This window comes from Musca autumnalis, unplaced genomic scaffold (assembly GCF_047663935.1).
Source record: "Musca autumnalis isolate F117 unplaced genomic scaffold, ASM4766393v1 scaffold_1, whole genome shotgun sequence".
Taxonomy (NCBI): Eukaryota; Metazoa; Arthropoda; class Insecta; order Diptera; family Muscidae; genus Musca; species Musca autumnalis.
The window spans coordinates 323,391,742-323,406,628 of NW_027411644.1; the positions used below are offsets into that span (position 1 = coordinate 323,391,742).

Sequence of the window (14,887 nt, forward strand, 5' to 3'; positions counted from 1 at the left end):
TTATCCATACTTCACTCGATAATGGACTGTGTTGATTGGGTCTGTCAGAGGAATGTTTAAAAAAAGAACGCTGAAAATTTTCAAAACTTCTTTTGTCAGCAACAAAAATTCTGCTTATATTTCCTAAAAAAATATGTGAAATGGTTGAAATTATGGACGCCAAATCATCTTTCGAAACCTGGGAACTATTTTGGTAAATTACATTGAGGGAACTAGACAATTTATGAAAGTAAATAGATCGATTTTGCTATCTTCGCTGTTTCTTCCTTGGTTGCTAAATGAAGACTTCTTATATGAGCAACAATGCCGTTTTTTAATTTGGCTGTCAAATTGTCAATCAATGGACTTGGGGCTCTTTTTAGGTATCTTTATCGAGGTATAGCTGGAACTGGAATCAATCTCTAATATAATCCTTGCGAAAGTGAAGTTCTGAACACCTATTTACATCCACCACTCATGTTATTGCTTCTATTTGCAGATGTAGGCTGCAGGTATTTATGTAGCTTATCTACAAAGAATCTTCTAATCGAAGTCTAGGTGATTTTTGTTTGTTTAATTTTTTTTTATTATATTATTAATTTATATTTAGTTACGTTTAGTTGAATTTACTATTAAAATTTATTTTGTAACCTATTGATTTTGCAACCAATTTTCAACATCTTTCAAATTGTTCTTCAACCAATTGATGTTGTATTTTACATTTTCCAAAGCCTGTTTACGCGATGTGGTACCGGCGCCAGCTTCAGGATATTTGCCAAAGAATTCCGTCATTTCTTCATATTTTGTTTCGGTGGTGAAACGTTCCGTAATGGCTGGAATCGTGCGACCCAAGTAACGATCATTCAAACCAAAACGTGTAGCTAAAGTAGACCAGTTTTCACGAATAAATTCCCAAACAATGGGTTCACCAACTGGATTGGCGGCAATGTATTGAATGCAAGTGAAATAATCCTGGCTGCGAACATATTCTTCGTTCCAGGCTAAATCAATGAAACTAAAAGAGGAAATGGGGTAAGTGGATGATAGATATTTTTAAATGTATACTACCGACCTCTTCAATATCCATGGCTCACGAATACCGGCCAAACCATACATTAGTTTAAGTTTTTCGCTGGCATTTTCTTCGGCAACAAAAATGCGCCATAATTCATCCCATTGTTGCTGTTTGCCTATTCTTTGCATGCCGTAGTAGTAAACAACCTCTCTTAGATCTGGTTCAGGTTTGTTGGTGGGGTCGGCCAAGAAAGCAGTGAAACGGGTGGCAGCTTGATCCAAACAATCTGGTAAACCCAACGAGCAAGCGGCGGTAATAACGCTGACACGAAGGCGGCTTTAGCAAGAGAGAAAATACATATTTTTAGGAATTGATAATTGAAATTTTCAACTTGTAAATAATGGCTAACTTCCGAAACATCCGTTGCTTTGCAAATGTCTGAAGTATTGCATTTCATAACGCCGTTGTACTTAACAACTTCGAACCTATGTATTTCAAAACGTCGCAGTTGCTCCGTAAAAACAAACACGTATCATTTTCATCTGGCGCCCAACGTGAGGAAGTCAGCCTATGTTTGAAAAATCAATAAACTTACTTTCTCAAATGATTATCTTCATCAACATTCCATGTTACTTCCTGGTAAACCTTACTGATCAATGCACGGGCATACAACAAGTAATCCATATAGACTTCGGTTTGCATCAGATTACCCTGCAAAGCCTGGAGTTTAGTGGCAGCAACATACCATGGTACAAAGTCATATTCCTTTTCCAAATATTTAGTCATATCTAAGGCAATATCATAGGTTATTTGACTGGCATCGGCCAAGGCAAAGACATCATTGAGTAAATGTGCACGATCAGAAATATCGAATTTGTCAGGAGTTGCCACCATGGCTGAAATGATTTCACGCCACATATCATCTTCATAGTTGACGCGATAATAACCAACTTGATGGCTATTTAATTTCAACCATTTCGAATCGATGGGTACAACTACAGTGACTGAGGATTGATCATAATTGAACCAAGTGCGGCGAACGGTGGAATCGGTGTCATAGAAATAGGTAAGGGGTATGGTCCATTTGTAGCTGGAATGATAGGGAAATTGTTAACAATATGCACAATTGAAAGGCTTTAGTGAAACTTACTTAAATTCGGAGTCATTGTAGGTGTTTTCGTAATCTTCAGCGTTAGAGAAGAATCGCTTTTGGGTAACTTCGAATGTGGTTAAAGAGGCACGCTTTACATTAATCACTGGCAAACCCATTTGTTCGGTCCAGGTGCGCATCATTGATCTGAAAGTTAAAGGGAGTTTAAGATTTCATGAACGACCATTTGAATATGAATCTTTGAATTTCACACTTACTTTACATCAAAGCCTGGATTGGTATTGGCTACTTCGGTAAGGAAATCATCGGTGACGGCATTTTTATATTTGAACTTTGTCAAATAATTCGTAACAGCTTCTTCGAATTTCTCCACACCAACGATATCTTCTAACATACGTATAACCGATGCACCCTTTTCATAACTGATTGTATCGAAAATTTCATTAATTTCATCGGGAGTTTCTACCGTCTGAACAATGGGATGAGATACTGGTGTAGAATCGAATTTCATTACGCTATGCAAGGCATGCAATAAAAATTGATCGGGCTGGAAAAATAAGAAAAGAAAATAATGGTGGTTACACCTTTTTTCTATTTGCGTTGAAATATTTGAGAATGTGTGGGTCCCTACGTTGGGCCGGAACTAGACAACATCATTGTTCCGGCCAGCGGCTGCCACCTCAGTGTACATATGTTTGTATTTGTTTCGTTTTTCTGTGTTGGGAGCAGCATATCCCTGAATGCCTGCTCCGAATTCTTTCGGACCGTGCCGGGACGGAGGAAAACCAATATATTTGTGCTAGGTTTGTCACATCCGCATCTTCACCCACATCCAGCCTTCGGTGAGATGTAATAGATGTCAGGAGTGGGTGCATCTAAGGGGTTGCTCTGGACTTGTCCACGTGAGGAACTACTAGTCCCTGTCGTAGTTCCTCACGTGGACAAGTCCAGCCTTTAACACAAGCCGTTGTTGTCCCAATCCCGGAAAATGTATCCTTTTTGCAATTTAACTGCAATGGACTCCGATGTAAGATCGAGAAAATAGTAGATTTCATGAGTTGGAGGAATATCAAGGTTGCTGCGGTGAAAGAAACCAAGCTCAACAACAACTGCAGCTTACAATGTTGCGATGGTTAGGATCGCTAAGGAAGGATCGCTCCAGAAGTGGAGGTGGGGGATTAGCTTTCCTATTGCACCAGTCTGTCCAATACAGACCTGTATCGCTTGAGCCTGCATCTAATGACCTGTACATGGCATGTATGGGGGTAGCAGTCAGGTGTGGGACTGCCTAGATAGAGTTGCTGAACGTATACATCCCGCCGAGAAATAGCTGTATCTTTTGGAAGGTCATAATCGTCTGGTCCTGGGGGGCTTTAATGCGCATCATGAGATACGGCATTCGGCCCTCAGAAACGACCAGAGAGGTACAGCGCTAACTGAGCAGGTTTACAGCTCCACGTTTTGCACTGTCAAATATCAGAATTAGAGGAGAGTGTCACAGCTCGCCACGTTTGGCGACGTTACGTTGATTGACCCCAAGAGGTGCGCAAGTTATTTCAATCAACAGTTTGTCGAGCATCCCGAGAGTGACGGGGCGAAGAAAAGAGTATTACGTCGCATCAGATCTCTTCCTGCCGAGGAGGAACTACCACAGTTTACAATGGATGATGTTGCCAATGCCATCAGGAACCCTAAATCATCCAAAGCGTGGGCCCTGCAGCTGGATGAGCCGGGAGTGGAGTATCTCACTAAAGTTCTCAACTTGTCGTTATCCTCCCTGATTGTTCCCGAAGTCTGGAAAATGGGCAGGGTGGTCCGACTACGGGAGCCCGGCAAGGATGCCAGCAAAAGTGAATCGTACAGGACGATTTCGCTTTTGTCGCCCGTAGCAAAGACCCTTGAAGCCTTAGTCCTCCCCAGTATCACAAATAGCTATCAAGTTACCGATCATCAGCATGGATTCCGTAAGCAGCACGACAACTGCGCAGCACGCCCTTACCACGCATATTTGGCAAGGACTCAACAAGGGACGGCCGTGCGATAGAACAGTGATGGTGGCGCTAGACTTATGAAAAGCCTTTGATACAGTCAGGCACTCCACGCTGTTTGAGGACATTGAGCAGACAACCCTTCGGCCAAGCTTGAAACGTTGGATAGTCAATTATATGTGTGGACGCCAGTCGTACGTGGAATTCAGGAACAAGAAGTCCAAACCCCGTAGAGTGAAACAGGGAGTTCCCCAAGGTGGGGTGATATCTCCGGAACTGTTTAACCTCTACCTCTCCTGTATTCCGCCCCCTCCAGACGGCATCGAGATCGTAACGTATGCGGATGATTGCACGATTCTGCCTATCTGCGACAAACTGAAAAGTAGGAACAAGGTCCTCAAGTCCCTAGCCAGCAGCACTTGGGGTGCAGATAAAGAAACCTTGTTAACCACATATAAGGCGATAGGTCGGTCTGTGGTAAGCTATGCGGCTCCAGTTTGGTCCCCGGGATTATGTAATACGAATTGGAAAAATACTCAAACCTGCCAGAATGCCGCCCTGAGAACAGCAACTGGATGCCTCCTCAAGTCGTCAGTGGACCATCTATATGAGGAGGCAAAGGTTCTTCTAGTAAAGCAGTACTTGCGTGGGTGTTACCGTGAGAGCCATCCCAATCAGCATCTGCTGGCTAGGCCCGACACATTCAGACATATCATGAAGGATATTCATGCTCTAGAGACGGAGGTCAAACAAAATAGGAGAGAACCCCTAGATCAACAGGCATATCAAGCAGGTTTAAATATTATTCACACGGATGCAGTTGCTAAGGCCATACGCAAATATACTGTGAATAAAGTCCTCGAAATACATCCCCCATCTATTGCAGCTGAGAAGCGTCAACTGCCACGACAAATTAGAGTAGTTTTGGCTCAACTACGCTCGGGATTCTTATTGGGCGAAAATCGACCGCGCCGTGCAAGACATCTGCCCAGTATGTGGCATGGGCCTGCACGACACAAAACACATTTTCAACTACCCAGCCAAACCTACTCATCTAACTCCAGTGGATCTGTGGTTACATCCCATCAAAGCAGCCACTTTCCTGGAACTGGAGATAGACCCAGAGCCAGATTGAACAGAAGAACGAACATACAAACATAATAATAAACACTGTTACAACAACAACGTTGGGCGCCAAATCGTCTTCCAAAAATATGGGGACTGTGTCTAGTCAATATAAACTTGAAAAATTTCGAATTCTAATCAAATGTTAAATGGATGAAAATATGTGGGTCCCCAGGTTGGGCGCTAAGCCGTCATCTAAAACTATGGGGACTGTGTCTAGTCAATGTAAAGTTGAAAAATTACGAAATCTAATCAAATGTTAAATAGTCACAAAATAGTTGAAAATATGTGGGTCCACACGTCGGGTGCCAAGCCGCCTTCCAAAAATATGGACGCTGTATCTAGTCAATGTAAAGTTGAAAAATTACGAATTCTATTCAAATGTTAAAAAGTCACAAAATAGTTAAAAATATGTAGGTCCCCACGTTGGGCGCCATGTCGTCTTCTAAAAATATATGAATTGTTCTAATTAAATGTCAAATATTCACAAAATGGACACATTTCTTTTATTTGGGGTGTGGTTTGAAGGTTTCACTATATCGATATCGAGTTACTCGTGTAGCTGAAATAGTGATAAGAGTTTTGCTAACTTACATCAAAATAGTAACGGCTATCTAATATAATGCTTGCGAGGTATATATACCCCCCTTATTCTGAATATCTTAAGCATTGATACCTTTAATTTGCTTTCAAATCTGGTCAATGACCGATCTACCCAGTTATATCCTTACATTTAATAATCCTGGACTTCTTTTAATTACCCAGTCGTTTTAAACTATGTGTGTATTTATTTGCTAACTTACCAAGCCCCAATCAGGATTAATGGTGTTAATAGCTTTGTATTCCATAAAACGAGCAAAACCTTCATTTAGCCACAAATCGCTCCACCAGTTCATGGTAACTGTAAAAAAAGACAAGTATAAATGGGTGCTGATCGAAATGGAAATCTAAACTTCATCATACCTAAATTTCCAAACCACATATGAGCTAATTCATGGGCAATAACTGCCGCAACACGTTGTTTATTCCAAGTAGAACTCATGCTGCGATCGTATAAGAGAGCAGCCTCACGATAGGTTACCAAACCCCAGTTTTCCATGGCATTTGAAGAGAAATCGGGAATAGCAGCCATATCTGAAATTAAACGATTTCAAAAATTAAACCCAGAACTCCTTCTTCACAAATAATCTCTGTTACACAGAAAAAATACTGAATTTTAGAAATAGTGTTCATAAAGTCTTGCAAGGTTGAAATTTCTGCATTTCATGGACGCCTTTCATAAAGCAAAAAATACAGGTTTCTTCTAAGAGTTTGAAAAAAAAAACAAATTTTGGCGAGTTGTTTTATTTTTATTGACTAACCAACCACCACCACCAACCAAACCAGTGACAAATTTTGCTCCTTTTTATAATGCTTTATTTTGTATTATTGTATTGACCGTTCTAATGATTTTACTGTACATAGATGTTATCCTCTTGTAAAGCATAGCAGAACAATATGAACCATATGTACAAACATGTTGAGTCTATCAGCACTAGGTTCAGATATTATATGTTGCCTTTAAATTAAAGAAATTAAAAAAAATGTAGATGCGAACTATATCGTACAACCACTTTGTTTTTTCGACAACAAACGCACTGTAGGTATTTGGTTTGCTGGTTGTTGCAACGGTGGTAGTTTAGCGTTTAGCTGTATTTCAGTCTGGTTGTTGTGTTGTGGTTTGTTGATACAGTGTCAATGTGATGCTGAGAAGGTTGAGAGCATTTACCAAACAAGAGAGGAAATATGAGAGCAAATAATGGGAATGTACGGAAAAATAGGAAAGTGATTTTGCATCCCATGAAAATCTGACATATTTTTGAAAAAATATTGGCTTTCGGATGGATATGAGAAACTGCATATGTATCTTATGGGTACCTCACTTAACAGTTCAGTATGAAAAAACTACATCATGAACGAAAATATGTAGAAATTCATAAAATATTTCTTAACGTTATAAATTGAGATCTTTAAGAATCCACACTTCATTCTCAATTAGCAAATTATTGAATGTGTCAGCCTGTTTGTACCTACCCAATTTCGGCAATGGATATTCAACTTTATAATTACGAATAAAGTATTCCGTAACCGCAGCAGCAGTATCAGCAGCAAAGGTTGTCTTTGATAACTGATGTTCGGTGGCAAAAATACGAATATCAAAATTGTCACCATATTCAGCATTTACAGTTCTAGTGGTACTGGCGAAATCCGATATTAAGAAGACAGCCAAATAGGTGCTCATTTGTACGCTTGTGGCAAAATTAACTTCAGTATAATCATCCAAAAATGTAGTACTCTAAAAGTAGTTGATTTTAATGACATTCAAACATAATTAGGGTAGCAACAGAACTTACCTCTACATTCATATTCGATAAAGCATGATAATTATCGCCAGTTGGTGTCACCAAGGTAATGCGGAATTGGGCCTTCATGTTGGGTTCATCGAAACAGGGAAAAGCTTGACGGGCATAGGTGGGTTCAAATTGAGATGTGGCAATGTATCTGCGGCAAGTTAAGAAATTCATTATTAGAAAAAAGTCAACCAACAAAAAAAAAAATGATTTGATAATCCAGAATCAATATATGAACAAATGTATGGCCGAAGTAATAAGAAAACTTCGATCAAAAAGAAAAAACTGCAAAAATACGAAAGATATTGCGAAATCCTTTAACTTGGCAAAACCCAGGACTTATATTGGTCCCATTTTCAGCTCAAGTGGACACTGAACTCTCCGTGGCGTCACCTGTGGAACTGCCTTTAATACCGATTAAAATTACCGAGATAACATGTGCCCCGCCTTTGACCATATGAACGATAAATACTTGGGTTGGGCGTAGCATCCCACTAATAAAAAATAAAGAAAATAAAAGCAAACCTCTATAAATCTGGTGACCCACACCTGTAATGTCCGTTCTATTTATACTGAAGGTGCAGTTTGCGCACTGGTGGATGTACTTGGTAAGCAAAAAGCTGATATCATCGCCTTACAGTAAGATCGATGGAATCGGGCACACTGGGTGTTGGATTTATGATAAATCGAGACTTAAAAACATATTCTCCAGTTGCCCTCCAATTCTTTAAGATCAGCCTCATCTGAGAAGAGAAAAATTAAAGATCTTCGTATGAACAACGAACTGTACCAGCCGACCGCGAATGATATAGTAAAAAGGTATCGAGCTACAATGATTGCGTTGGTTGGCCCAAGCAGGATGGATAAAGATGCCAACGCATTTGAATGCGAGTCACTTGACGTTGTACGTCCCAAGGGAAAAGCCAAAACTTTGATAGAAAGACAAAGTTGAAGATTAAACCACAAAACATGGCATCCAAAATAGGAAAAGTAAGGAGAAGATCGACGCCTTTGGAAAGTTATTCTTAGTTCGGAGTATAAAAAGAAAAACTTTTTGTTAAGTGTCTCTGCTACATTTTTTCGTAAACTACTTTTCAAAATGCGGTTTATCTAGCTTGTATATATCTTATGTTCATCCATTATAATGAAATATACGAACCACTTAAACTAAATCAACCTTAAGAACACAATAAAGTAGTCAATAAAAATACTTAAAAAATAAAGTATACTTTTAGGCTTGCGGAAGAAAACTCCAAATTTAACATTACAAAATGTTTAAGAAAAATTCACTTACCTCTTTTCATTATTGGGTGTAGAATATGAGCTGCTATATAAGCCAACAATTTTACCCAACATATCACCTTCAAAAATGATGCCCAAACGCATACTGCTGCCAGCTGTCAATTGACTTTCCATATTGACAATCAAGAAATCACGTTCCGTATCGAATTCATAACTGGCCACTTTAACATTACCGCTTGATGTGTAAACACTGCTAATTTGTAATTTATGTGAATGTAAAATAATTTGTTGCGTAGCCTCAACAACGGTGACCGTGATCACCTCTTGACCCGAAAATTTACCAGTTTTAACATCAGGATGTAAATACAAATCATAGAGTGTCGGTTTTATGGCCGTGGGCAGACGATAATCAATCTGAAAATTTTAAAAATAAATGGGTTCAAATAAATTTCAAACATTAGTTATTAGTTGGCATATTTTCCCATAATAAACATGACTGTGGCCCAACCGATATGCAATCGGCCATAAAAAGTTCTGCTAACAAATAAATCATAAATTAAATAACAGAGCAATATGAAATATTCACTTTATACGATATTCGTTCGTTATGATATTGAACACTATAATTGTTGATATCCAAGTTAAAGTGAATTTTTAATATCTTATCACCTGAATGTTAGTTGTATTTTGTACACTAAAATTTACTGATTCTGAAATTAATATTGTTTTATGATATTTATTACAAAAGCACTGAACAATTACATTTTTATTGTGGTCACCAATGTTATTGATTTTTTATGAAGGTCATATGGACGTCATTCAGAGAAGGTTTAATATTCTGTATTGAAGTTGACACAAACAGGACATTGACGATGAAAGATACCAAGCAACATGGGAGTGACAGGCTTTAACATGACAAAGTCCTTTCTTTTTTCTCAAGTGGTGTCACCTGGAGAGCTGCATTTAACACTCGTTAAAGGTAGTGAGTTAACATGTGCCACGTGATCACTCACATTTTAGTTAGTGAATTATCTGACAGTGGTATGATGCTGATTGACTTCGCAGAGGAAAAACATGATAGTTTGCAGTACCAGCTTTCCAGACAAAAAACAACAAATCATGTTGTTCAACTTGTGATAGATGGCAGGCATTCATCGATCGTGTTGGATGTACGATCGTGACTCGGATCACTACATTATTGCAGCAAAGGTACGTACCCGATTAAACGTAGCAAATAAAGCATGAACAGACACAACACGGAAATTGGACGTCGTTAAGATGCAATCACAGCAGATACCCACAGCATATATTCCACTCAACTGGCCCAATTGCTTAATCAAAGCGCTCGTCATCCCGATAACATATCACCACAGGGGCAAAATGTTGCCCACTCCATACAAACAACCGGAAGGAAGGAGTATCGTACTGTTACTAAAAAGAAAAATGTGGCATACAGGACTACTCTACAACAGCCTTTCTCACAGAGAACAAAATTCCATTTAAGAAAATGAGGAAAAAACAATTTTTTGAAGTTTCTTTCGATGAGTTATTCATATTTGAACTTTATTGACCTCCAAAGTGATCTTATTTGTGGTTCAACAAAAACTGAAAGAGAACTAATGGGGAACATGTTCGCCTTCTGAGGAGGGCTGCTCTACAATCAGTCGCATTGCGTAGCGGACTAGAGAGGTGTCTGGAGGAAAGGAGGGAGGGGAAACGTCTTTTCTGCAGAAAAATTAGAGGAATGGAAAAGCGGGAGCGTGCAAAAATCGAGATGTACAGGAGCCAGAACGAAGTCCGAAAATTCTACCAAAGGGTAAAACATCAAACTAATGTCTTTGGTACAGGTGAAACCTCCTGTAGGGATCAAAAGGTAATTTGGTAACTGATACAGATAGTGTGCTCAGGATAGTGAAAGAGAATTTTTCTAAACTGTTGGTATCCAATACTAGCGAAGATGTCAAACATACCACAGATCCAATCACAGAAGATGGTATTGAATGTATACCGCGCAGGCAAGATGAGGTAAATACACTAATAGACCGGCTGAAGAATAAGAAGGCAGCAGGAGCAGATGGCTTACCAACCGAGCTGTTAAAAACCGGAGGCGACACGCTGATAAGGTGTATACATCAGCTAGTTAACACCATATGGCAGGAAGAACGCGTACCCGACGATTGGAACCTGATCATCCTGTGTCCTGTCCACAAAAAAGGCGATAAATATAGGGACATAAGTCTGCTACCTGTTGCCTACAAAATAGTGTCAGAGATATTGTGCGAACGACTAAAGCTTATGGTCAACGAAATAATTGCGCCATACCAATGCGGCATTAGACGTGACAAATCCACCATTGACCAAAGAGATGCAGTACTACACTTAACATATTTTTCTTGTAAGGTATTCCAAGCCATGTCTGAATTTGGTATCCCCGCAAATCTCATTTGGCTTTGTAAGATGACATTAACTTATACTAGGTGCTCAGTTAAAATAGGAAATAACCTCACCGAACAGTTCAGTACCAAAAGAGTTGTCAAACAAGGAAACAGACAAGACAAGAAACTGATGGTATCGATGCGAATTGCGTCCATGGAACTTGAGCCAACTGTGGTTCATAAAATTTTGAGGTAGTTAATGACTTCGTTTACCTCAGCACCTTCATAAATACAACAAATAACATCATTTGTGAAATAAGAGGAAGACTTGTATTGGCCAACTGAAGCTACTTTAGCTTAAAGGCCAGAACAGAATCAATCGTCGCTTGCTTGGCTTGCTTCCCCAAATGTCATCCGAAAGATTCCAACACTCTGGTTTTTTCGATAAGAACAAATACAACGTAGCTTCTAAGCCCACCAACACTCTAAAACGTCTTTTTAGCCAAACAAAGAATAAAGTAGCCAAACTCGATAAACATAATATTATATACCGTATTGAATGTGAAGGCAATGAAAATGACAAATGTGGTAAAATGTATGTGGGTACCACGAAAAACAAACTTAAAACTAGATTATCTGCCCATAGATCTGACATAAAACATAGACATCAGAACTCAATCCAAAAAACAGCACTTGCGGACCACTGCAAGACTAATAACCACCTGCCAAACTTTGAGAGCGTCCTCATACTTCAAACAGAGAGTAATTATAACAGGAGATTAACATTGGAAATGTTACATATCAACGACTTACCAGCGAATAAGAAGATAAACTACAAAAGTGATACTGACAATGCAGCCTATTGCTATCGTCATTTGACACAAAAGAGATCGTGCAATCGTAGAAACATTTAGTGCAATATTTACATTCGACAATGGTAGTGAAACTACATTAGTTCTAAGTAAAATTTGACTTAAATATTTTTACGTAAATTGTAAGCGAGCTCATAATGTGTGTTCTTTGTGTTTATCTTTACAATTTGATGTGATACTAGCCACTAAGAAACAAATATGGTTATTGTTTTTATTTTTTGTAGATCTTCCCTGAAGATGCAATTTTAAAAATTGCGAAATATTGGAATTATGAAAAGATAAAAATAATAAAAAACGTATGACCTCAAGCTCAAAGAAGAATTTCATTTATCAATTCGTTATAAAGGTCGAATAACTTCAAACAAAATTATTTTCATTAACACTATATATTATATAACAAAGAAAAAAATGTCAGTTGCATCTACCAAGGCATATTTATAGAAGGTAGAAGTGGCAATCAGTTGCATTTTTTTTTTTTTTTTGTGGATTGGGTTTTCAAAATGTATTAGGGTCTACTCATAGAATTTTAGGGCCTGTTCATGTATGTCGATAAGAAAATGAATGCGCAAGAAAAACAACCAAATTTGTGTGTGTTTTTCAAAATTGTTTTTTGTTTTGAAGCAAAAGCAAAGACAACAATATTTCCAAAACTAAAGTTTGGGTGTGTTTCATGCGCACATATTTTCGTTTCGAAATACATAAACAGGGGGTTAAACTTCTAAATGTGATACCATAAAATACTTATTTTCATCCAAAACTTGTATTAAAAAGGAGCTACAACAAATCGGATCGCTTTATACATATATACATTTTGATTCAATTTTTTTCTATTTTAGAGGACTTTCAAAATGTATTTATGTTTTTCCTGAGAAGCTTTTAAGAACGTCCCTATTATTGAATATTTCCTTTGACATTTTATTTTCAATAACAACAATGTTGTTTTTGTAAAATTGTTAGTTTTAGTAATTCATATACATTCTATATATACATAAGTCTTGGCATATACCTTCTATTAATATACATACTTTTATACTTTTCTAAAAAAAAAAAAAAAACATTTGAAGTTACCTTATTTTCATCTGCCAATTTTTCTACAACTGCTTTGGGCTCAAATTTAATATCCGCTTTCACATTATTAAAATTTCCAGCAAATGCTTTATCATCGCTCAAGATGGTGCGTGGTAATTCCGCTGCCACAAAGGATAGCGAAATCGTAAGGACTATAATACCCAGGATATATTTTAAGATATTCGTCATTTCGCCACAAATATACTTTCACAACAAATGCACAAAATAAAAAAAATTAAAACTATTACCGGCCTGAAGAACAGACCATGGCCAACTAATTTGGATTTGGAAAAATTCTATAGAATTTCCCTTTTTTGCTCGAGTCTCTTATCATATTAAAGTGCAATTGGCATTCATAAAAATAACAACAATGTTGATTATTAGTTTTTAATGGTTTTTAATGTTCGTATAGTTGCGTGCTGTGCTGACTGCCGATAATGTTTTATGTTTTAAATAAAGATAAATGCTAGGGTTTGAGAATTGGTAAGAAATCGTCATGAATTTTGTGAAATCTCAAACCAATTCTAGATGTTGTTTTTATTGTGGAATATAAAGTCATCTTTAGAATCTACAGTGGATATTTTACATAGAGAGTTCAATGAATAGTAAGACCTTTAAAAGTCATTTCATCCATAAAAGGTTTAAATTTGTTCTTACCATAACTTACTTAGCTGGCCCTTTATAGAACATTTGTTACATAAGCCGAAGTAAGAAAATATCTCCATTCCTCTCTGTTTGTTGCTTTATTTTCCCAATCTTGGATATGGCGTTTTCTGATGTCGTATTTCACTTGTTCGCTTCATCGAAGCCTTGACCTGCCAGCTCTGCGTGTGCGCCATGCGACCCATATTTATACGCCTTCTTAGTGGGTTCATAATCACTCATTCTTATAACATGGCCTAGTCAACGCAATCGTTGCATCTCGATACGTTTATCTATACTGATGTCGTTGAATAGCCGGTACATCTCGTGGTTCATACGACGTCGTTATTCACCATCGACGCATATTAACCCGTAGATCTTTTGAAGAATTTTTCTCCCAAACACACCAAGCACAGATTTATCTGCCTGCGCAAGCACCAAGGCTTCTCTACAGGAGAATGTGCCTGTACCAAAGCTAAAGCCATCGGTGTGCTGATTGCAAACAAATATATGTTTGGATCCAAACATAATTTGTTTGTGTCCAAACAAATATATGTTTGCAACATTTAATGTTATTTGTTTGGGTACCAACAATTTTTTTTAAGTTAGAACATATTTTTATGGGTGGAGGGAGGATGTTTGTCAAAGAGAGTAACAAATTGGCTCTCGCGGCTACGGAATGTTTTTTTTTTTTTTAATAAACAGCTGTGTGTATTTTACAATAGAAGACGTAGAAGCGAAGAAGGGGGCTTTGGTGGCGTGTATGCATCAAACACTTGTGTTTCTTGTTTTGTTGTTGTTAACCAACGTAGCAAGCGAAGAGGAAAAAAACATGTAATAAAGTGTCAGTCGGCTTTGCCGACAGAGATATACCCTCAGCCCATGTGAATTTAAACACTTTTGGACATTTGAACTTGCCGAAAAAAATGTGGATTAGGATTAAAGTTCCAAAGTGTTAAAGAAATGGACCGACATAGTCCATTATAGAAGTGGATATTATTTTGGGAGTCATATCTTTTCGATAGATATCGCGCCCACTAGTCATTTCAGTGGGTCATCGTATAACTTTTCGAATTTTTT

The 14,887-nt window shown here is 38.0% G+C and overlaps 2 protein-coding genes across 2 annotated transcripts in view; one reads left to right on the forward strand and one right to left on the reverse strand.

The window, feature by feature from the left end:
- Nucleotides 1-541: 541 nt before the first annotated feature.
- Nucleotides 542-13,442, reverse strand: LOC141390082 (aminopeptidase A-like). Its single transcript, XM_073962549.1, has 11 exons — nt 13,166-13,442; nt 8,903-9,264; nt 7,612-7,759; nt 7,292-7,553; nt 6,182-6,352; nt 6,022-6,119; nt 2,363-2,652; nt 2,145-2,291; nt 1,590-2,084; nt 1,052-1,330; nt 542-994 (listed from the first exon to the last, which is right to left on the reverse strand). The coding sequence occupies exons 1-11, from the start codon at nt 13,352-13,354 to the stop codon at nt 631-633; spliced, it is 2,805 nt and encodes a 934-aa protein (XP_073818650.1). The 5' UTR covers nt 13,355-13,442; the 3' UTR covers nt 542-630.
- LOC141390089 (uncharacterized) overlaps nt 878-14,887 on the forward strand; it is a 175,209-nt gene continuing 161,199 nt past the window's right edge. The window contains exon 1 of the mRNA XM_073962589.1: nt 878-1,011. The gene's annotated coding sequence lies outside the window, so the exon portion shown is untranslated. The remainder of the gene's footprint in view (nt 1,012-14,887) is intronic.

Coding starts and splice junctions, on each gene's coding strand:
- LOC141390082 (XM_073962549.1), bottom strand. CDS start 13,354: ATGACGAATATCTTAAAATATATCCTGGGTATTATAGTCCTTACGATT. Junction 7,554..7,611: donor TATCGAATATGAATGTAGAG/GTAAGTTCTGTT, acceptor AACTACTTTTAG/AGTACTACATTTTTGGATGA. Junction 2,653..6,021: donor TTAATCCTGATTGGGGCTTG/GTAAGTTAGCAA, acceptor TTATTTTTCCAG/CCCGATCAATTTTTATTGCA.